Below are 22405 nucleotides of genomic sequence, written 5' to 3' on the forward strand. Positions count from 1 at the left end.
CCAGAAGACACCGACTCCTGAGAAACCTCCAAGCCTTTCTCTTTCTGCTGAGAAACATCCTCCACATTTCCTGTATTGATGACAAAAATGGCAAACTGGGTTGCTGCCTTCCTCCCCAAAAAAAATTCGGCCATTTTGTCAACAATCAGAAGTTTGTTGAGAATCACATGGCAACAATGAATAACATCAAGATGTTGAGGTGTCGTGAATTACGGTTGTGATGAATGAACCAGAGGGATAAAAAAAAATATCAAAGTGGACAGATAACACAGCATAGGTTCATACCTAGTTAGATAGATATATTGAAAGATAGATTGAGTGCCGAGTAGACGCAGAGAATATAGAAGACCGAGATAGTTTCAGGATCTCTTCTGTATCCATCCAGATAAATAGAAAGATAGATAGATAGATAGATAGATAGATAGATAGATAGATAGATAGATAGTAGAGGAGATAGATAGAGATAGTGAGATAGATTATAGATGAATAGATAGATAGAGTGAGATGGATAGATAGATAAATAGATAGATAGATAGATAGATAGATATATACTATATAGATAGATAGATAGAGAGGGAGGTAGTGAGGTAGATTGGAAATAAATATACTAATTGACAGATCATAGCTAATATTGATTGACAGATCAGACAGATGAAACATATATCATTCAAAAAGTGATTAAACTTGTCAGACTGTAGCAGTTTGTATTTTGTGGAGGAAAATGGTCCCCCCATAAACAGCTCCAGTGCACATTAGATGTAGTGTTAACAAAGAATAGAAAGATATGTTATGCATTGCCATCAGTCAATGGCTGTGCTAATGCTTGCGTAGCCTGGCATCATTTATACTTTGTAAAGCTGGTGCAAGTTTATATGGCAGTGAGCAAATAAGAGAACAATTTGACATATTTTTAGTTCTATAAATGGAAGCATGCTGATGGGCCATCATGCATCACAAAAAAAGTAGTAGACTCATAGTATTGATGTTCCTGTTTTTGTGAAGCGCATGCCTCAGTTCTGCATAGCATCACGCTATATCTTATGCAGGGAGGAGGGAAGGGGGAGGCCCAGGGTTGATGGTTGTGCTACCACTCGTGGATGGTGATGCGATCGTAGGCAGCATTCATGCATTTGTATAAGGGGCCAAATTGCACCCTCGTCCCACCAATCCAAGACACAGCCATTCAACCTTGATCAGTGTCATTATGTCTCATATTGCGAAGCAATTTATTTGATTTTTCAGTTTTTATGGCAAAATCCAATTCTTACTTTGTGCATGTCTATACTTCTGTACCATCTCTGACAATTATTTCAGATGTTTCATTTTGAGAACAGGTTTCCATGGGGTTTTGTTTATTTGAAGCTGTATTTTTCTAATATACAAAATGGTGTCAACAGTTGAGAACTCCCCCTCCCCTCCTCCAAGCAAATGGTTGTTACCTCTTCAAATTGTAATTGAGATAATGCCCACCCTCCCCCCACCCCCACTCAAGAAATGTTTGAATGGAAGTTAACATTTCTGCCAAGGGTTTGCAGCACTTGTCATATAAGGTGATGGAAAATTTGTCTCCTGTTCCTTTTCCAAAACTTGTCAACTTGCAAGTGGTTAATTTGCAATTTGTTTTGCGTTTCTGGACAAAAATTGATGTATACGCGGAAGGCCATTTACCCTCAAACCACGGAGGAGAGCAGACATCTTCCTCGTCCTCTGAAGATGGATCCAGGGTAATCACTTCAGTTTAGTGGCTGATGGGTCTGATGAGAGCCGACACCCGACGATGGTTGCTAGGCGAGAGCAGGGTGTCTGCGTGCCTCTCTGTCTCTCTCTCTCTTCCAGTAATTTGTGTGCATTTTTTTTATGCTAAGCATGTTTCCGTTCCATCCAACATGCTTGTAAAACATGCATTGGGTCAAGAGCTGTACTTGCCTTCTAGCAATAGAGTGGGGTTATTGAGTCTAAATTGTTTGACATTTGTATAAGACACAGCAACACATCTTTTTCTTTTTTTTTTTAACCCAGTGAATCAGGAAGAAATTCTGATGCTGCTGAAAATATAATTTCTGTAATCACTGAATTGGCAACTGAATTTCACTGCATAGCTGGTATCTTATATTAGAGAAAGCTTATAAAAACCAGCTGCATTCATTACATCTGCATGAATAGGAGAAAAATATTTAAACATTTACCATGTTTAGAAAGGAACAGGTACTTAGTCTTTGGAAATGTGAAGCCAAACTAAAGATCAGTTGTAGATTTAGCAATCATGAGATATTTGACAGTACTACAGCCAAATCAAACAGATGTGTAGGAACAACACAGGGCTAAAGTGAAAGATTTCTGTCTTTTTTTTTCATGCCTCCACGGAGAAGTGTCACCAGTGACATTCACGTTTGAAACACTGACAGTGAATGATAAAAACATATATACAACAAGGTACTTCACCAAACCACAGAAATGTGGGATTTGATTAGCTCTCTAATACAGACTCTAGAGTTAATTTGACTGAGAAGGGTTGATTTAGAGCCAAATAGGCCGGAAAGGGGGAAATGGGCATTTAGATGGTACATTTGTCATCCTTGTAGATACATGTGTAACTGTTTGATTCATTTTGTTGCATTTGAACACCTGGTATGTAAGGCTTGATTGCTGGATGCTTGGGGGTTGATCAAGATAATTCCCCTCTCCCTTTTCATTTGGTTTTTACTAGGTTGAACAAATGTATTTGGCATTTCTCCTCTTCATTAATGTAGACGAATTTCGTGACAATCTCTTGCAATCACTTTCATGTGATGATTAGTCATATTGATGTCAGTACCTCGCCAGAGCATTGGAAACCATTTTTGGCAAACTTTTGGGGGAAAAAAGGGCTGTCCAAATTGGCAGATTGTTGGCACATTCTTTATTTTGAGGAAATCGTGGTGTCATGCTTTGCCGCAGGACATGTCTTTCTCTTGTCAACAAGGGGACTAAATATGATACACATGACTGAATGGATTATCTAACCATGCCATTCTGCCAAGAATATAAATAGTGATATCCTGGATCACCATTAGTGATCTTTTTTTTTTCATCTTGACTGACAAAACAGCTTCGAAATATGCAATTCCTGTAAAACACTTTTTTCCCCCAGTCTTGATTTAGCTCCCGTTCAGCAGGCATACTTTGCTGTGATACAGGACTTATTTTTAATTTATTTTGATATAGATTGATGTAAGGTGTTGAATTCGGTCAAATTCTTCTGAAGCCCACTTCACCTTACTTGACTTTGTCACGATTCAACGGTTGTACAACCTCGCAACTGGAAGTGTGACGTCACCAGCCTTGCCAGTTTCCAGTTGTGCGATTCGGTCACGATGCCGGTCTTGAAGATAATGATGCGTTGAATTTTCACGACCAATTGTGGACTTTCAGCCAATCATGCCACAGTTAATGTACTGACGCTGGTACAGTCGTAAGCCTAGCTCTGTAGTTTGATCGCCATAGTGTGCAATGTTGAGTTCCGTGACTGGTCATTTAATGCGACTTGCCTCCTTAGTCATGTGACCGGTCAGGTCATGCAGTTTGCGATGAGCTCTAGAGAGTCAGACTGACAGAGTGAAATGACTGTAGTGACTAGTACTTCATCCTCCGTACAGCTTACTGGCTTGTATATTAGGCCCTATACGCTAGTGCAGTGGTGTGTAAATGTCAATGATGGGGGGGGGGGGGGTAGCAAGGGATGAGACTGAGAGAAAGATTGAAAGATGTCCAGGAGGATGCCCAATCAAGGAAGAAGTAGTGCTTACCATTAATCTCCTGCTCCACGGCCCGCCTCCCCTCAGTTAATTACGGCAATTGGAGAGGATGGGGCACCCCTGTTTTATTTGGGTATTTCAAGCAGAAGACTCCTCGTTATCTCTTTCTTTTCATTCCTTCAAAGTCTCTGAAATGACAAATTTTTGGTTTGGTGCTGATTGTCTTGAAATTGTTTTTCCATGACAGTAGTAATATTTCGTTAAATGGAGTCAAATAGTTGTATTCATTCGAGCCTTTTTGTCATAAAACAAAATATGGTTTGTTTTGGTTGCAGAACTTCCAAGAGCATCTTCTAAAATTGACAGCCCATTTTGTGGAACATTCTCCCATCACCTGTTTTTGCAAATTGACAATGTCATTACAAGGTGGTGTTCCTGAGAGAGTTTGGGTTCCTACTTGTCCCTCAAACTGGGATTTTGTTTTGGTCTATTTCTTTCTGATTTTCTGAAGATTTCATGAATTTTATCAGTGAAATTCAGGAGTGCCTTTTTCATGAATAAGAGGCAATAATTTCAGTAGCATAATTCCCTGTAACTTGTTGGGTTAAAGCCAGTGTCCTTTTTTTAAAAACTTTTCCCACAGTATTTCATCAGAGAACTAACAATTCTGGAGCCAAATAGACATTTAATTGCTGTACAGAATCTAGGAGTTCATTGATTATTTTACCAATCATTTGATGCATGCTATATCAGTGATTCCATGCGTCACCGTAAGATATTCTCATTTTGGTTCTCTAACAAATTTCGGAGGGATGTGCAAAGAATGGTAAGTTTCATGCTGCAAACAGCTTACTTGCAATAAACAAAAAAAAAGTGTTTGGTCTAACTCATTCCTTGCTTCATTTAGTGTTCAGTCATGCCTGATTGCGATTTCTTTGCAGCGATTCCTTTGCAGAAATATGAGTCAGATTGATTTGTGTTGGGTGAGATGCATTGGGCCATGCCCTCTGCAAAAATAAAATTATATGTTGCCACTAGTGGGAGCTCTTGCAGCTTGGCAAAGAACTTGTTTGTAAATGTGTATAGAAACACATTTCATGCTTTCATTTTGGAAGTCTGAACACAAACCTTGTCCTGTTCCTCCTAAAACGTGTATCTCAAAGCTTGTTCGGCCACTCATGCTCAGGCGATCAATGCTTTCCAGTCGAGTTTAGCCCGATTCTCGTGCTCATTCGCAGTCTGAATGGTTCAACCCCTCTAAAACATGACGGAGGAAGAGAACCTTGGCTCGACCGTGACTTCCACCATGATGCGTGCGCACAAATATGTACTCGTGCATATTACGGTATCGAGAGTTGCTTTTTGATTGAGGGGCCGTATTAGGGTTTGAGAGACACAACCATTGCATGGGATGTTGTTAGCTGCATTAAGTGGTTTGTGTATAGAGACTCGTTTCTGTGTCGAGTCTCTGTAACCGTAACCACATTATTTAAAAATGCGCTACGGTAACGTGATTATGAATGAGTTTTATGCCAAAGTGTCCAACTCCTCTGAGACGAACATCACATCGTATTCAACTGGCACAACTTGCCTCTCGGGGAGGCCTCCCTCAGATCAAGATGTCTGGCATGGGGCTGTGTAGTGAAAGCAATAGCAAGGGGATTAAAATTGAATCAGACTGCAGGGCATTTGCCAGGATTAGCCACCAATCTGGATTAGGTATAATCCTTGTGTCCCTATTCAGCAAAGCTCCCTGAAAGGGTCAAGTTTACTCTAATTGGGTTGACTGAGGGCAGTCTACAATAATGCCAGGCCAGACTCAAGAGCTGTATGATTTACGGGGGATCGAGGCCATTAATAAGTGGTAGAGACATGGGATGAGGATAGTTTGGAGTGCCAGTCTGTGTTTGTGAGAAAGTCGATCATCACAGAATATGTGCAAGTGACTGGATTGATGATTGACAGCACTGTTAAGGCAGAGGTTGTTCTGTGTTGTTATTGCTGTGATGAGCAGCAACAACAATACGGAGTAAGACATTGTGTGCATTTATCAACTCACTTCTGGCAAGGAATTAAGGTTTCCAAACAACTTCCAGGGATTTTTCCGTGCAGTTCATAAACGTAAAGCTGTTTTGATTATGGGTTTAAAAATATGTTTCTGAAATGTCGATAACAGTATGATCGTAAACGCATTTGAGCCAGAAATGCGTTACTGTAGAGAGGATAAATGGAAAGTCGTTTTAAGATAAGTTTATACATGTATCCTGGATCTACACACAGCAACTATGATCTCTGCTATTGAGGTCAAGCCGTGTAATGGAGGTACACAGTGACAAGACCCTCTCGACTCATGATCGCAATGATAAATGCAACAATTCAAGTAATGTGATCCGAAAGGCATTTGCAAATGTGGTTTGATAATGGGTGTTGAAATGTGTTTCAAACATGGGAAAGTTGATAAACACAGCCACAGTGTATCAGCAAGTAACTTGATGGATGATTGACAGCACTATTAAAGGCAGAGGTCGCCCAGTTAATGCTGTCATTAGCAGCAACATCTTTGTGGAGTACGACATCAGGTGGTATTTGAAAGTGCTCGTTCTGAAAGGTTGTAACTTGGGGATTTCCTGCCTGCCTGCCTACACTCAAAGACGGCAGTGAATTGTGCATATGTACTACCTACCAAAAATCTGAATATTCCATTCTTATCTTGTGCATGTGCATTTCTTGGCATATCACCTGAGAGTTTCTAGGGTTTTTTTGACAGTGTGAATGGTACATTGAAGAACTTTTTTTTACCATTCTATTTTGTATTCATTTATCTTCTCTTTTTTTTTCTTTTTTTTTTTTGCGATGCAATCATGTCTCACAAAAGTTTGTTCTTGGTTCCATCAGGGAAGTGGGAAGAGATTGGATGGTATATTTTTCTTTTAATTTATCATCCAGAAGCTTATGGAAGTTGGTCTCGCAGGTAAAACAGATGGATGGTCCCTGGGAATAAAAAGCTGCAGCCCTCATTTCGTTTCCTCAGAGCGGTAAATCATCCTGTGACTCAGCGTGTTTGACTGCCGCCCCTGCGATGTTCTTGCGGCTGATAATCAGCCGTGGGGAATGCAGCTAAATAAAATCTGTCAGTGGTGCTAATAGATTATCAGCATGTCGCAGCTGTTGGGTGTATGTTGTTTTCCAATGTTTAGTCCCGCCCTCTCTTATGTGCACATAGATCCAGATTCCTTGTCGTTTTTATTTTTATGAATGCTCCCATTGCTCTAGGAGATCATGTTGCCGGCAACAAAAATATCTGGTTTGAAATCATGATTGCGTTTTGGGGATGCATTTCTTCTCTATACATTAAAAGCAAGCCGCTCAGAATACGACCAAAATGCCATCTAAATTCGACCGCCATCTACGTGTGGAAACCGATGCTTTTGCATGCAGTCGAATTTTTGGAAGGGGGTTCGAACCTTGGTGCGGGTTTTTTTAAGAGTTACAGCCTGTTCAGACTCTCCTTGCCCATTGGAAACTGCCGATGGTGCTTCATACAAATACCACGTTGCAAAGTCTTGACCCTTTAAGTAAGTGAGATACTCGCAGGAGTGATATGAAGAATATGGTTTACAGAAATGTGATTCTGCCTTGCTTTCAGATGCACAAGAATTATCGTGATTAGGATGAAATGCATTTGTGAGCATGCCTGCAAACAAGTTCTGATATTGTAACTGTCTGAAAGGGCTTCAAATTTTCTCCCGATCTATATTGCATGATCAATTTGATATCAGCATTATCAACAAGACTTTTCAATTTGTCAAGCATATGAAAAAACAACACTGAATCAAAAAGATGTGTTTACTATTTTTGGGTTTTTTTTTGCACAAATGACATGAACAAATGTTTCATAATTTTTGATACTGATATATATATTTTTTTGTTGATAATTTTTAATAATTCATAAGTTGCAAGTTTTAGTGCTTGGGACAAACAACTTTCAGACCATTAGGAAGTGAGCTGTTCAGAACAAAACTGGGGCAGTGTTTCTTACAATGTAGGAAGCTGGGGGGCTGATAGAGCTTCTACGCCACGGAGGGGCTAAGATGAGGGGAGGGGGTATGGTGTGGAATGTGTTGATTAACCTGTGCCCTGGTGTACGGGTGTAAATGGAGCACATCATTTCTCCACCTGCGAACTATGATGACACAAAGACCTGTGTGCGTGCCGCAGCATAAGAAAATTCCCCCACGATTACACCTACAGCTACCTCCTAGCTCCCGTCCCAGGGCGTTCAAATGCGCCCTTGTGCTCCTTTAGTGTAACAAGTTTCTTGTGAAGCCAATTTTTGAGAACAAACAGGGAGTACTTGAAGAGGGTACCCAGTGGGGCGTGAAGGGTACTTGTGGGGGACTTAAGTGGAAAGTGATGAGTGAGAATTAAGAGACTGCATTTTTTCCCATTCAGCATTAATAGGGATTATGTCTCAAGAAAAAGCTGCTTGACTCCCCAAATGAAATAGATGTGTGTTCCATACCCAACTGGCAAATATGTAAATATTGATTTTACCATCACCAAACAATGAACATCACAAAGTTCTTGATGGTCTTTAGGACATCAACAGTTTCTGTTCTAACATATGTACCTTCCATTGTGAATAATCACAATGGTACAATCTTACTTTTTTCAGTTATTATTTGTTTTTGTCCATGTAAGATTCCACATCATGATGTTTGCTACCATTCATGAATGTGTAAGATCAGGACAACTTTGTCAAATGGAGTCTGAGTCTGGAAGACCACTCATCATCTGGATGAGGACATCTTTGGTAGATGCTAGCACCTTGTCAGTTGAATAGCTGGCCCAATCTACTGGGGGCAATGTTTGCGAAGTCCATCAAATATGAGTGTCTTCTGAATAGCACTTAAGTATCTGTCGGTTCAATGTAGAATGGCATGTGGTATGTGTACACAGGTTCCCCCTCCCCTTCCCCTTCCTATATCTTGATTAACATACAAGTATCACTACTGTACATGTGACATACGTTTGTTCCTTGTTATGCAAGTGCGTGCTTGACAGCGTTTTCAAATGGTGAAAAAAAACTCTCATTTTGTAATTATGATCACTGTGAAATGTGTTTGATAGTTGTACTCAGAGTTAAAGGCTGTTGCATGCTGCAAAATATCATTGTACAAACTGCATACTGTGAGATGATATCCATTTGCAATGACCACAAAAATTTTGACTTATCAATTCTCTCTGCTCTTTGTCTCCTATTCTCTTCTTTTGACCCTACAGTAGCGGAACGTTTGAGAAAATGTGCAATAGAATTCGTCTTCCAGATGATGTTACGATTGGCTTCATTATCGGTAAGTTTTTCCAACAATCCCAGTCTTCCTCCTGTCTCTTCCTCCATTCTTTCTTCTCTCCATTTGCTTCTTCTTCTTCTTCTTCTTCTTCTTCTTCTTCTTCTTTTTCTTCTCCTCCTCCTCTTTCTTTCTCTCTCTCTCTCTTTTTAGCCATCAACACATATCATTCGAACTTACCAGTAAGACCACTTGTCTAACAAAGAAATGGGAAAGAAACTTGATATCTTTCCCTCTTTTATGTCATTAACACATATATTCAAACTTAAGACCACCTGCCTAACAAAGAGAGAGAGAAAAGAAAACGTAATTTCCATCGACAAGTTATGTGATAACCTGGTCATTATACATAAAAGCCCCTTCACCAAAAAAAAAAAAGAAAGAAAAAAGCTTAGAACAAAAAAAGATCTTTCTTTTAACATGTTATGTCAATAACCAAGTCAGGATTACATACTGTAAAACATGATATATTCGCGTCACAAAATTTTCGCGAATTGGAGCCGACGGCCTTTTTCGCGGCAAGAAATTTTCACGAATTGCCTCTTGCATTCAACGCATATAATGTAGATAAGAAATTTCGTGTGCATTTTAATTTCGCGAATCTTGGCGCTCGCGAAATTAAAATGCACGCGAACATTTCTCGTTTTAGAGTACATTATCTTCTTGGAACCGTAGTTTAATACCAGTAATAATCATAGAAGACTTATGGTCTCTCTAGCAGGTTTAGCTGATTTCCTGAGTAGAGAAAGATTTTTATTTACTCTTTAATATTTGTATACTCCATACCATTATAGTTCTTTGTTACAGTTCGTTTTGACAGAAACTGAAGTTTTGACCCAATTACTAACTGCATGTGCTGTTGCTATATTCGCTGACCATGCGATACAGTGGCTATTTAGCACTTAAGCCTATTTATGCTTAACCGACATTAGTATTGCTGAAACCAGCATAATAGTAAGATAATGACTGCCTCATTGAATGAAACGCAAATGCAGTGAATCACATCGGATTGCAATTACATGGAAATTAAGGGGTACATGTAGCATTGAAATACCTCTTTCATAAAATTCATTTCTTTTTTTAAGTGATGTGTCTGTCATTGATAAACTGTTAGTATGTTTGTAATTATCAGAATCAAGCTCTTTCTGTCGCTTTCACTGCGGATGGTTTACACAATACCTCTTGGCGGGAAATGTAGAGGAAATGGAGAAATGTGTTTACCTGATATGTCTTTCCTAATGAGATAAAGCAATAATTGCTAACACCAGAGTGAAAGAGAAAAGTCATTTGAGACGTGTTTATCATACAGCATGTATTTTCTCTCTCCCTTTCTATCTGTCTTCCTCTCTTCATCCGCTTGCTTTTTTTCATCCATCTCTCTCTGTCTGGAATGCATGTCAGATGTCAGCTCTTAATCAAGTTTGATGATTAGTCGATACTGGTCAGACGCTGTTGTTTAAAATCAAAATTTAATCTCTCCGCTTCAGATCCGGAAAGTATTCATTGAGTTTATGAGGAGAGAAGACAAAGCAAGGCAAAAAGGCGCAAAATTTGTTTCATGTTGTGTGTTTCAGTTTCTGTAACGCCATCACACAATTTTCCCATGGTGTGAGGACAATGCAGTGTGCTGGTTACATCTTTCCATCTTCAAACCCTCGTGGCTGTCTGTAAAATTGAGCTAGTGGTGCATAGACATCTATGTGTTTTTGTTTTTGTTTTATGTTTTTGTTTTTTGATGTCTAAAGATTTTGAATGGGACTGCCAGGCTGAGGAATCTTTTTTTTTTCTTTTAGTTAAACTGGCTTTTACTATTTATAAAACAAAAACAAAAACAAAAACATGCTAATGAAACATATAAAGCATATTGCTGTGATTTTTTTTTTGAAGAGAAAACCAAGAAGTAACTAATCATTTTAAGTGTGTAATTCATACAACTTACCAAGTATTGTATTTATGAATATGAATATATGAAATAAGTCAAAAACATAAAATTGTGAGATTTTTTGGTTACTAGTGTGGTTGATCAATATGCATATTTTCAATACTTATTTGCTTCTAATTTATTAGATTATGAGATAACACAAATGTGTCTTCTTTGGAGTCAGTAGGAAGTTTTTAGATGAAAATAGTTGTGATAGGTGTTTGTGACTGATGTATCTGGCATAAATCAAAATCAAGTTCTTTTGCATTGGTACCCTTTAGAATATGATTTTACCGGGGTCACTCTTAGGCTTTGCGTTCCCCTTAAAAGACGGATGAGTGTAGTGAATTCTGAAGCTGATGATGACACATGTAGGACAGATTTTTGTAATTCACAATGTTACCAGGCAACCCAAAAGAGGTTCAGCCCTGCCCTTGATTTGAATGAGTGTAATACCCCTTGGTATCTTGATCAAAATTGGGTGCATTGGCATTGACAATGATGTACCATTTCATGTGGTAATTTGTAATGTGAATGCAAAATACATCATGGAATACCGTTACTGTAGTATTTAGGTTGTAATTCAAATTCAAATGCACAATATGCAAAATTTGAGTGTGAACCGTGTCACAAAATGCCACCAATCATACAGTGGTGTATTCATCTCATGTGACCTGACATATTTCTGATCTTCCTCTATTAGATATGAACGTGTGCAGTGCTTTAAAAATACCAGAAACACTATGGTATTTTGTGAATGAGAATGGTACCAAGTGAATTGCCACAGTATCTGTTACCATGGTATTTTACCAATGAGACTGGCGCAAAGTATTGTGTTATTTAATTTCAGGATAATTCAGATGTAAATGCACCTATTTTATCTTTGTTACTCCAACCTTTTGCATCTTAAAATGTCCACCCCTGCAGAAGTCCTCTTGAAGAAGCCACTTACCAAAGTGCAAACGTTCAACTCACACCTCCAGCTCCTCAGAAGCATTCCAACCGGACAACTACAGAAGCAGGTCAGTGTGCAGGAGTAATGATGACGACGACTATGATGATGATGATGATGATGATGATGATGATGATGATGATGATTGTGATTGTGATGATGATGGTGATGGTGATGGTGATGGTGATGGTGATGGTGATGGTCATAGTGATGATGATGGTGATGATGATAGTGATTGTGATGGTGATGGTGATGATGATGGTCATAGTGATGTGATGGTGATGATGATAGTGATGGTGATGGTGATGATGAATGTGATGGTAATGATGATTGTGATGGTGATGATTGTTGTAATGGTGATGATGATTGTGATGGTGGTGATGATTGTGATGGTGTTGATGATTGTGATGGTAATTATGATTGTAATGTTGATGATTGTGATGGTGGTGGTGATGATTGTAGTGGTGATATTGGTGATGATTGTGGTAATGATTGTGAGGGTGATAAATTTGATGGTGATGATGCTTGTGATGGGGATGGTGATGATAATGAGGATGATGACAGTGATGATAGAGATGATAGTGTGGTAAATGGGATGACAATAGTAGTATTGATGACTTGTACAACATAACTATGGTGATGTTAATATGGGTGTTGATTATGATGATGATGGTGATGGTGATGACATTGTGGATGGTTATGATGGTAACAATGACAGTGATGATGATGATGATGATGTGGGTGGTGATAATGATGACGATCACAATAGTGACTCTGACTGTGATGACAGTGTAGATGGTGGTGATAGTGACAATGACAGCGATGGTGATGATGATTATGATGATGATAAAGATGTATAAATAATGATATGGGTGGTAGTGATAATGATGACAGTGATGGTGATGGTGATTGGAGTTGTTAACAGAGCTGTAAAATCTGAAGAAAAAGTAATCCCTAAAACTGAGCATTCCAAGATGTTCGGCAGCTTTTCCTACATGTTACATGTATTCAATTTGATAACTTTTAATAATTCAAATGAGTTGAAATCATGTATTTATTTGTATATTTTTGAAATTGTGCAATCTTGTATTTACAAATAAAAATTATGCTAAAGCCTACTAATACAATTTATTTAAGCAGAATATTACGTTTTTGTGATTAAAACGTCATTTGCTTTGTTGATTTATTCACACAGTTGACCTTGAGTTACAGTATTACACCGAAAAGGGTGAACGTCATTAACATGCCGTCTTCCTTATACTCACTTGAAGATGATCCAACAAGGTAAGTAATAGCACCGTAAAAATGTAGTATTTTAATGTGTGCAATGTATTTCATTTGGGATAGTTCTTTGAGATGGAGAAAACCAAGCATTCTTGTATGATTTGTATGTCTAAAACCTACTTTGTGCAGTCTGTATATGAAATTGTTGTAATTTATTGGTTTTTCAAGTTGGAGTTTGCACTTGTCAGTTGTTGTAGTCATTCCTTCAAAACAAACTAAATATTATGTGTCTTGTGCTGTGAAGCATGTTAAAATTTCTGGTGCTGCTGTAAAAGAAACATCATTTTCTAGGTTTTCATTGTAGGGTAAAGGTTTGGGGTACTTTGCAAGCCAAATTCATGTGGCAATTAACATGAAATGTCACTGATTTATTTATTCATTCGAAGCATAGTCCACATTAGTGATATGAACATGGATTTTTGTAGCAAATAAAGATAGCCTCTCATCCAAGCTAACTGAGCATTTTGCCCTTCCCACAACACTGTGATATACTTGATTTAGAAACATACACAATACACTACATTTTCAGTATGATTGTACTACCTGCTGGTGCAAATTTCTCTTTGTTGCTTGTGTTTCTAATTATGTTTCATAATATATTTGCTTCATGTTCTGAAGAATGGAAATACAATGCATCAAATAGAAACACAAACATCCAGTAGATATTGAAATTAGGAAAGATACTCCTTGGGTACAAGTGTACTTGCCATTATGAATTCTGATGATAGTAAGCCTTCTATTGAAATTATGAGTCAACGCTCAGTCTAGTTAGGCAGTTATAAAATCACGTAGACTTATTGGATGTAGAGTGTTTAAAGATGTGGCAGCTTCCCTGTTTTGGCTTTGCTGAAATCTATGTTGTTTTTGGCATTTATAAGAATTGTTGACATTGTCACTTTGATCCTACTCAGTATACAGGATATGTTGAAAACAGGAGTACAATTTCCTTGGAAAACAAATTTGTGTCTGAAGGTTATATGCCCTTGGCAGAGCTCTGAGTGGTTTTTCATGGCTATTGTTCGAGAAAACCACAATGCTGACAGAATGTTTGTAACTCTTTTTTTTTAGCACATCTTCCCTTCTTTTAACAATGTAGGGCCTATCTCCTTCATGTCTTTGTGTCTTATTTGGTGTGTAACTCACACACACATCAAGTACACAGTCTGTGTGTGTCTGTATTGCTTATTGAGACAAAAAAACAAACAAACAAACGGATCTCTCTTGTTTCTTTTGTAGTCTAAAGTCCAGAGGGAAAATGATTTGTAAAATCTACATTTCCTTGAAGATCTATCTCTGAAAATGGATGAATCTAAGCAGCTTGTGTTCATTAGCTGAGTGGCTGGAGATAAGACTGCATGCTGTCTCAGATAGTCATATCATATCATGGTGAAGCATCCACAAATTAATGGGCAAGTTTCATATAGCCATTCTCGCTTCGCTACGGAGAGGAAAGCCACGGGCCATGTGCTTGTGTTTAGGTTAGGGTTTTTCTTTTTCCTTTCTTGTTCTTTTGGGATGATTGGGCACGGATCCCAGCCATGCGTTTCAGGGGTTGATTTCGTGGCCTGGTGGATGGTGTGGGTTTCGGGTTGCAGGGTTGCACGCAGCCAGCTACCATGGACCTGGGGATATGGTATAAATATTTATTGCTCTGGCACTGACACTGGCAAGAAAAACCATCTGCCAACCAGTTTTTGGAGGTGCTCTTAGTCAAGGGGAAAAAATAATTGGATGAGGAGAGAGCTGATTGGACCTTGGTATATGACTTTCACTAGCAATTATGTATATATTACAATTATGGTAGAAGAAGAATGTAATAACCTCTTCCTCCCCACAATGATAAGGCAGTCATCGGTAAAAGCTTGGACCTACATACATGTGTACCTGTAGGTCCATAGTGGGAATGGGCTTGTAAGGTGTTGATCATGTTAGGGAGAAGAAAGTAGTGCTTTGTAGAAATGGTTTTCCTCACTAAAGATGTAATACACCAGATGTCATAATGCAAATGTGAGAAGAAAGCATGAGGGCTTCACAGTTCAAACAAAATGAAGAGATCTTATGAATAGTACATGTAGTTGTGATTCTGAGATGTGTTTCTGAACGACCTGGTAGCATGCGGAGACATGGATTGAACGATCTTTGTTCGCTGCCCCCTGGGGTACATTTGGAAACCACAAACAGTGCCCATCAGCGAATATGGATGTGCATCAAAGCATACACTCATCTGTAATGGTCGACTTTTGTCAAAATTCTTCAGCTTTGAGTGTACTTACATAAAGACCAGTGATAAAGCTGTACACAATTCATTAAGGGGATCATCAAATATCTCCAAGCAAGGCCAGCCTTCCCATTTCACAAAATTGATAGAAAAGTTTGCTATCTGTAATAAAATGTGGAGAATGTTCACACAATACTCCACTGTGAAATAAAATCTGCATGATTCGCACTTCTTGACCTCAGTTCTGAAGGTTGACTGGCTTGCACTGGCGATGAGAAGTCAACACTTTCCGAGAAAAATTTGAGTAACCATGGCAACAAGAACAAAGTCTTGGTCAAAGTCTTATGGTCAGATGGGAATAAGATTATGATATGAACCCCTTCCAAAGCTGCTTGTACAATGTACTTTCTCGCGAGAGGGCATGATAATTTCACAGCGAACTAGGGCATGACTGAGTCGGTGTTCATGTATCACACTATGCCAGCATCTGATTGGTTGAGCCTGGAACTCATCATGATTATAAATCATTTAAAGAAAAGAGAAAGATGTCTAGGGACGTGATGGAAATCAACAAAGAAGGCAGTAATTGAATGCTTGCAAAAGTACATGCCCTCCCTGTGAGTAGCGTGATACCTCAAGTAATTGCTATTTCAATTTTTCATGGGGTGCGGTTCTTGAATGTATGCGCATTCACAGCACGTAAGAGAATTATTATTCCATTCAAGAAATTTGCAGGCGGTACAAACAAAAGGTCCCATTGCTTAAAATAGATAACTAATGATAATATCTCCTTTTGCTTGGTATGCTCTATGCACTCGATGTAAATGGGATGTTTCTAGTCTGCTGCACAAGCCAATCAGGTGGATCCATGTTGCTAACATGATTTTTTTTTCTTTTTTTTTTTCTTTTTTTTTAATACTGAAAGTGGGGGTAAGATGAGATCAATAAGTCTACCTCACCTAAAGTATGACTCCATTCAATTAAAAAATGATTCTCGTGCCACATCTCCACCACTGACAAGCACCAAAGTTGAGATGAGATTGCAGATCGCTGTTTGATTGCTATCTTCAGCATGCTTCTACCTTCCGAAGTAATCAATGAAATCATTTGTTTCATTCATCATATAGATTGAAGCACCTCGATAATCATCCACCATGAAGTCTAGATACAAAATAGGACTGATTAAGTCACATTTCTGTCGCCGTAGACTGCCAACTTTTGTCTTGAATGTGTTGGGCACAAGTACGTTTGCACTGTAGACTGTGTGATAATCAGTCGTTAAAATGATCAATTAATTGATATTAATTGATAAATTCTTTGAAAGTAATTTGCTTCCATGTAGTGAATACACGTAATATCGCTTTAAAAATGATGATCTATTAAATTTTGGAGCAATTTTAAAACTAACAGCATCATGATAAAAGACAGTGTAAATGTCAGAGATGCAAATATTTTTTCCCCTCCCCTGAATGTATGTATGTATGTGTGTATGTGCATCAACATGTTGGTCAATTAAATCTTTCTGTGCAATTTATTCATAGAAGGCACTGACTTCAGTCGCCAGTAGCTTTCCATTGAGTCTGTTCTGTTAACATTTCATAATTACATTCAAACTCATCTAACATTTTGGTGAAGGCACTTTTCCAAAGAGGGAACAACTGTGATGTTGAATTTCTAATCTTTTGTGCCTACATAGAAAGTCTTGTAGTAACTAGGTACCTCATTTTCATTCCAGACCCGAAACTCAAGCAAGGTATGAATGGCTGCTAACACTAAAAGTGTGATTAATTTGAAGTGTTGAATATTGACTGTCTTGTCACAGAGAAGGAGATAAAAGACCAAAGGATTTGTAAGAGGACTCGCCTTTCCTTTGTCATAGAGTTTTATTGAGGACGATCAACTGTGTTCAGTCCGTATTAAGTTAGATATTCAAACGTGGTATGAAAAGAGATTTGTTAAAGGACATGTCTGTAACTCTAAGCATTCTATGCTAATAGAATGAACTGTATTCTTGAGAGAGAAAGAGAAAGAGAGAGACAGAGACAGAAAGACAGACAGACAGAAGGGGAAAGAGGATCAGAAATCTATATGCATCTTCTTAATTTGTATGTATGTGTGTGTGTGTGTGTGTGTGTGTTTGTTTGTTTGGTGTGTTTTTTCAGGAAAGTTACTGCATAATGTGAACTAGTTCACTATCCATCAGGAAAATGCAAATTTTATGTGAATTCAGTTGAATTTGATTTTGCTCTGTATGGTGTGAAATATTAACAAAGGAAATGGAGGGGGAGGGGTAATTTGCGTGAAACTACTCAAAATTATATTCGATGAATCTGTAACTTGTGCGATTCTTTGAGTCCTGTAGACATCACACAGAACTTGGCCGATGCCTGTCAGAATCTTTGTTTTGAAGTTGTTGTTTTTTGGTTTTGTTTTGTTGTTTTTTTTTGTAGGCAGATCCAAGTTATCTGAAGAAAAATGATATAGATTTAAAATATTTGGCACTTATTTAGATTATCTTTTGACCACATAGGTGATGATTAGGGTGTTACCAATTGATACAACTCAACATGCATTTGTATCCCATAGTTCCTTTAAGGCTACCGGTATATCACTCTGCAAACTGTTCAGGGAATTGTAGATCGGACTGAAAGGGAATTGCCCGATTAATTGTCGGTGCCTGTAAATAGGATTTGTAAATGCCTTCGCGAGTATTTGTCTCGGGTGTGTATACATTGTGAAGGAGGCTTGCTTCGTATTTCCTGTGCGGAGATGCATTCATCAGGGGCATCGATGAGATTAGAGACTTTGGTATAATAGGATTGTCCGACTAGGCCTAAAAGCAAGCTTTGAAATTGGAAGAAGGACAGAGCTGATAATTCTTTGAGTACTCCCTCCCTCCCTCTCTCCGCCATCGGAAGAGTTTTAAACAGGACGCGCGTGGCGCGTGCAGCACGACTTCACACTAGAGGTGATGACTTTGATACATGTAGATGCTCAATATTCCCATGATTGATTATAATCTACATCGTTCACGCCTGACGGAGAGTGTTTGCGTGGGGGGAATCACAGATGTTATTCTTCATTCGACTGGGGCCTGCGTAAATGACATTTGTCAAGCGGATTTCAAAAGCCATCACTTTAAATAGTCATTCTGATGATGAATTGAACACTTTCACCAAATCCTTCCCCATATCCTTCTCAGTTTATCTCAATGCCTCATATTCATTTTCCCCTAAAAATTTCAATAATTGCTTATGTATGTTGGCATTGTTCTGTTTGGAGATTTGACCCATTGAGGATGGACTGATTTTGCTATATCATGCATTTCCCACAGACACCTGCCCGAGTATTCTCAGGACTCACTTTCAATGAGTTAATCTGTTATTACTTCTACAATTTTTCACAATTGATGCTGGCTGGGGCCTCTAAGTCAAGGCTGCATGGAAGTACAAAAATTGGTGTTTCAACTATGCATCGTTTTTTGCTGTGTTTTGGAAGTCAGATCATTGCAAATTAACAAATGTGAATGTTGAAGTCATAACTTTTCATTGGATGCTCTACATTTACATGTTTCAAACCAACAGTTTAGTAGCATGATTCAATTGACTTTTCGAACATAAAGCAGTCCAAACTTGTTCAATTATGGACAGTCTCACATGGGATCAGCTGGTTTTGCTGTATCAATATGGGAGTCAATATGAATATCCTGCTTAATATCTTTTGAGTTTAGAAATGTTACATGAAGGTAGTCTCGAGAAATTTCCAAAGTGGGAGTATCAGCATTGCATTTTTCTTGTCATTGATACCATAAATTTTGAAGATCCAGACCTGAACATTTCCCAAGCGAGAATGTTATAAAACTAAATGCATTTTTCTGGTTTCATATTTGTTTTTTCCATACACAGGTTCAAGACATTTCATTGTACCTACTTCAGAGGCTTTGGAAATTGTCCACCAGGTAGCTAGCCTGTCCCCCCCCACACACCAGTCATCAACTCCAGTCGATGGTCACCCACCATAGTTGAACATCCAAACCGAACTCCAGTCGGAAGATGTTGCACATCTGGAACAGCGTTTTCTGTGAGGGAGCGAGTCTCTCGATTGCCAACCTTGGTGCTTCTGCATGAACGTGGTCAAAAGCAAAGCAACATGAAAGCGAACGTCCAGGATACAATATGTTGTTGCACATTTTTTTTCGAAGATATTGTATCAAAATGCATAGAGTGCCAAATTGGTGTTGTCACAATTGATTCTTGCATTATTTGCTAGATTAAAGAATGAAAGGATGTCATGATAGTGAAAATTTTAGCTCGGTCTCATCAATAATGAGCTACATTCCAGAGTTGTGGACAACTCTGTGATCATCGTGGGATACTAGACTTGGCATAATGTGGAACCACTCCACACCACAATGACTCTATGGTACAACTCTCTCTGCTGACATGTATTTTTTTTTATTTTTTTTTGGAGTTGAATGTTTAAATTTTAACAATGTTCATGCCTTGATTTAAAATATATACTGCAAAATGGCTCAAAGTCACACTGTTACAATCTGGTTATGCAATGTTAATTGAAATATTACATCTGTTTTGGAAAGCTTCCCACCCATTTTACATTTCGTCCATTCTTTTTTCTTTTTTCATGAAAGAGGCTGACTACACCTGTTAGGTTGTGTTTCTCCAAGATTTAGGTCTGCATCACCCCAGTGATGTTTGTTGGTGGTCCTGGAATAGAATCTGGTGTGTGGTGGCAAAAAAAATTGTTACTCTCCACGGCAAACTGCGTCACAGATTTGAGCCATTATTGTCATTCCAAACTCGTGACAAGTACTATGAAACGTAAATTTGCATTCCGCTGAGGGGAAAAAATGGTGCTTTATTTATTGATGCGAAATGGGCATCTAATGACATCAGTTGGAGATCTGGAGACTATATAAGGTCCCCGTGCAAAATCTTGGGCCACGTTCTCCAGAGGTAGCATCTGAATTTTGCCATGCCCACTGCATTTCCACCAGAGGTCATTTAAAGTTGCTAGGCTCCAAATTCTGAAGTCATTTCAGATAACGTGAGGCTGACCCGAGTTCTGTTCCAAACCTGCAGCATTGTTTTTCAGTGGGGATTTTGTTTCTTTGTTTGCTTAGTGTTTGAATACCTGAACATAAAAATGACCCAAGTCCGTTAGAGGGTATTTTTCAGAAAATTAAAGAAAGGAACAACGAAATTCTAATATCTTTTTGAAATGTTTCATTTATTGGAATGTCATGTATACTTAAGTAAATGTTAAGCAGTCATTTAATGATTATCTATATTTGCTTTACTTCACAGGGGGTATCCAAGGATGATAGCCAAATTTGGACTTGGGTCGTTCTTATATTCAGTTATTTGTTTGTTTGTTTGTTTGTTTGTTTGTTTGTTTGTTTGTTTTTAGAAAAGTCAAAGCTTTTTGGGGGGAGTTACACAATTCTGTTCAGGTTAGAGAAATACATGTGCACAAAGGCAGACGCTACCTCAAATTCAAGACAGTGTGACTTTGTGGAATTGAACTTGATTCGATGTGTCGGTAAGAATTCAAAAGCAACGGTGTGTATGTCATGTCGAGACAATGAAAGGTGCTGATGCTTATGATATATATATTTATATATACACTTATCAAAACTGAATCACTGTGTGTGAAAATTGTATGACGAAATATTCTCTGTCGTCACTGCAGCTGCGCCGCGTAAATGCCCACCTTTGACTTGATGCTGTTGTTTGTGTCGCTTCCGACGAACGTTTTACCGAGCGAAATGCTGACGGCAACTTTGCCGAGCAAGCTGTCTGCCACTTCTGAGGAGCAAAGTGTGGCATGGCAGCAAATGCCGCATTAGCGTAGACACTTTGATGCATGCTTCTTTTTAGAATGCTCTATCAAGTGCAAGTGCTTTAGCAAATCAAATTGCCCCGAGTCCGCTCAGTGAGAGATATTGTGAATCTGGTAGTTAGCTATCGTATCGGTGGCAGAGAGAGAAATGCAGATTTTAGAAATGGATTTGCCGATACTTCCTGACGTGCACCAAAGAATAGACACAGTGGAATGGATTGAAGAGATTTCTGTGTAAACATATACATGAGATACGAAGAACTGTGAAGCAATGAGGGCTGCATTTGCTTATATGTGTTGCTTTGAGTAATAATCTGCTACTATGGATTCCAACAATGCTATTTCTCTTCTAGTATGATATGTTTACAGTTGCTTTTTCGAACAAGCAAAAAAAAAGAGGTCATTAGTGTTATTTTTTCCCCATTTCATTGGGTAGAATTTGTGTTACAAAGATATGTTTATATTGACTGCTCCCTAATTCTTTATTCAAATTCTCCAAAGTTTGATTATTTTGAAAAAAAATGTAAATGTTGCTATATGGAGAGTGAATAAATCAAATCAAATCAAATCAAATCCAAAAGCATTCTGATTCATCCCACTGAAACTGCAAGAAAATGAGATAGGCCTATAACTCAAAAGTGGGAAGGTTGGAACCCAAGGGGTATGTTCAACTCTCTGCACCCAAATTCATATGCCCCTCCAATCATGAGATTAGGGTGTCAGTTTTCACCTGTTTTGCTTCTGGGAGCAGTGGCGCAACTCAACACATTTATCTCACTTTTGATCCTGCAGTTTGTAACAACTGCCTCTGAATTTATTTTGTATCTTTTTATGGTTTTATCGCGTCTGTGTGTTCACAGAGTAAAGCTCACCTTTGTTTGTGTGTGTGTGTGTGTGTGTGTCTTTGTTGTACATAAAAACTTGTTTGTGTCTTGTGTGTTTCGAGATGGAGATATTTGTGTGTCAATGATCATTTACATTGACATAAATTACCATGTATTATAATGTGTGTATATAAAATTATGGGAGAGTGATTTTACCAAAATATGAGAGATATGACATATTGAGACTTATTTTTGTACTTGG

At 38.4% G+C, this 22405-nt stretch overlaps 1 protein-coding gene across 1 annotated transcript in view; it reads left to right on the forward strand.

The window, feature by feature from the left end:
* LOC139732605 (beta-1,3-N-acetylglucosaminyltransferase radical fringe-like) overlaps window positions 1-21644 on the forward strand; it is a 112415-nt gene extending 90771 nt beyond the window's left edge. Inside the window, exons 7-10 of the mRNA XM_071643462.1 lie at window positions 9018-9088; window positions 11934-12028; window positions 13154-13242; window positions 19366-21644. Coding sequence (XP_071499563.1) covers window positions 9018-9088; window positions 11934-12028; window positions 13154-13242; window positions 19366-19426 — 316 coding nt within the window. The 3' untranslated portion in view covers window positions 19427-21644. The remainder of the gene's footprint in view (window positions 1-9017; window positions 9089-11933; window positions 12029-13153; window positions 13243-19365) is intronic.
* The last annotated feature ends 761 nt before the right edge of the window (window positions 21645-22405 follow it).

This window comes from Diadema antillarum, unplaced genomic scaffold (assembly GCF_040938485.1).
Source record: "Diadema antillarum isolate AM-2024a unplaced genomic scaffold, OU_Dant_1.0 seq00000439_RagTag, whole genome shotgun sequence".
Classification (NCBI taxonomy): Eukaryota; Metazoa; Echinodermata; class Echinoidea; order Diadematoida; family Diadematidae; genus Diadema; species Diadema antillarum.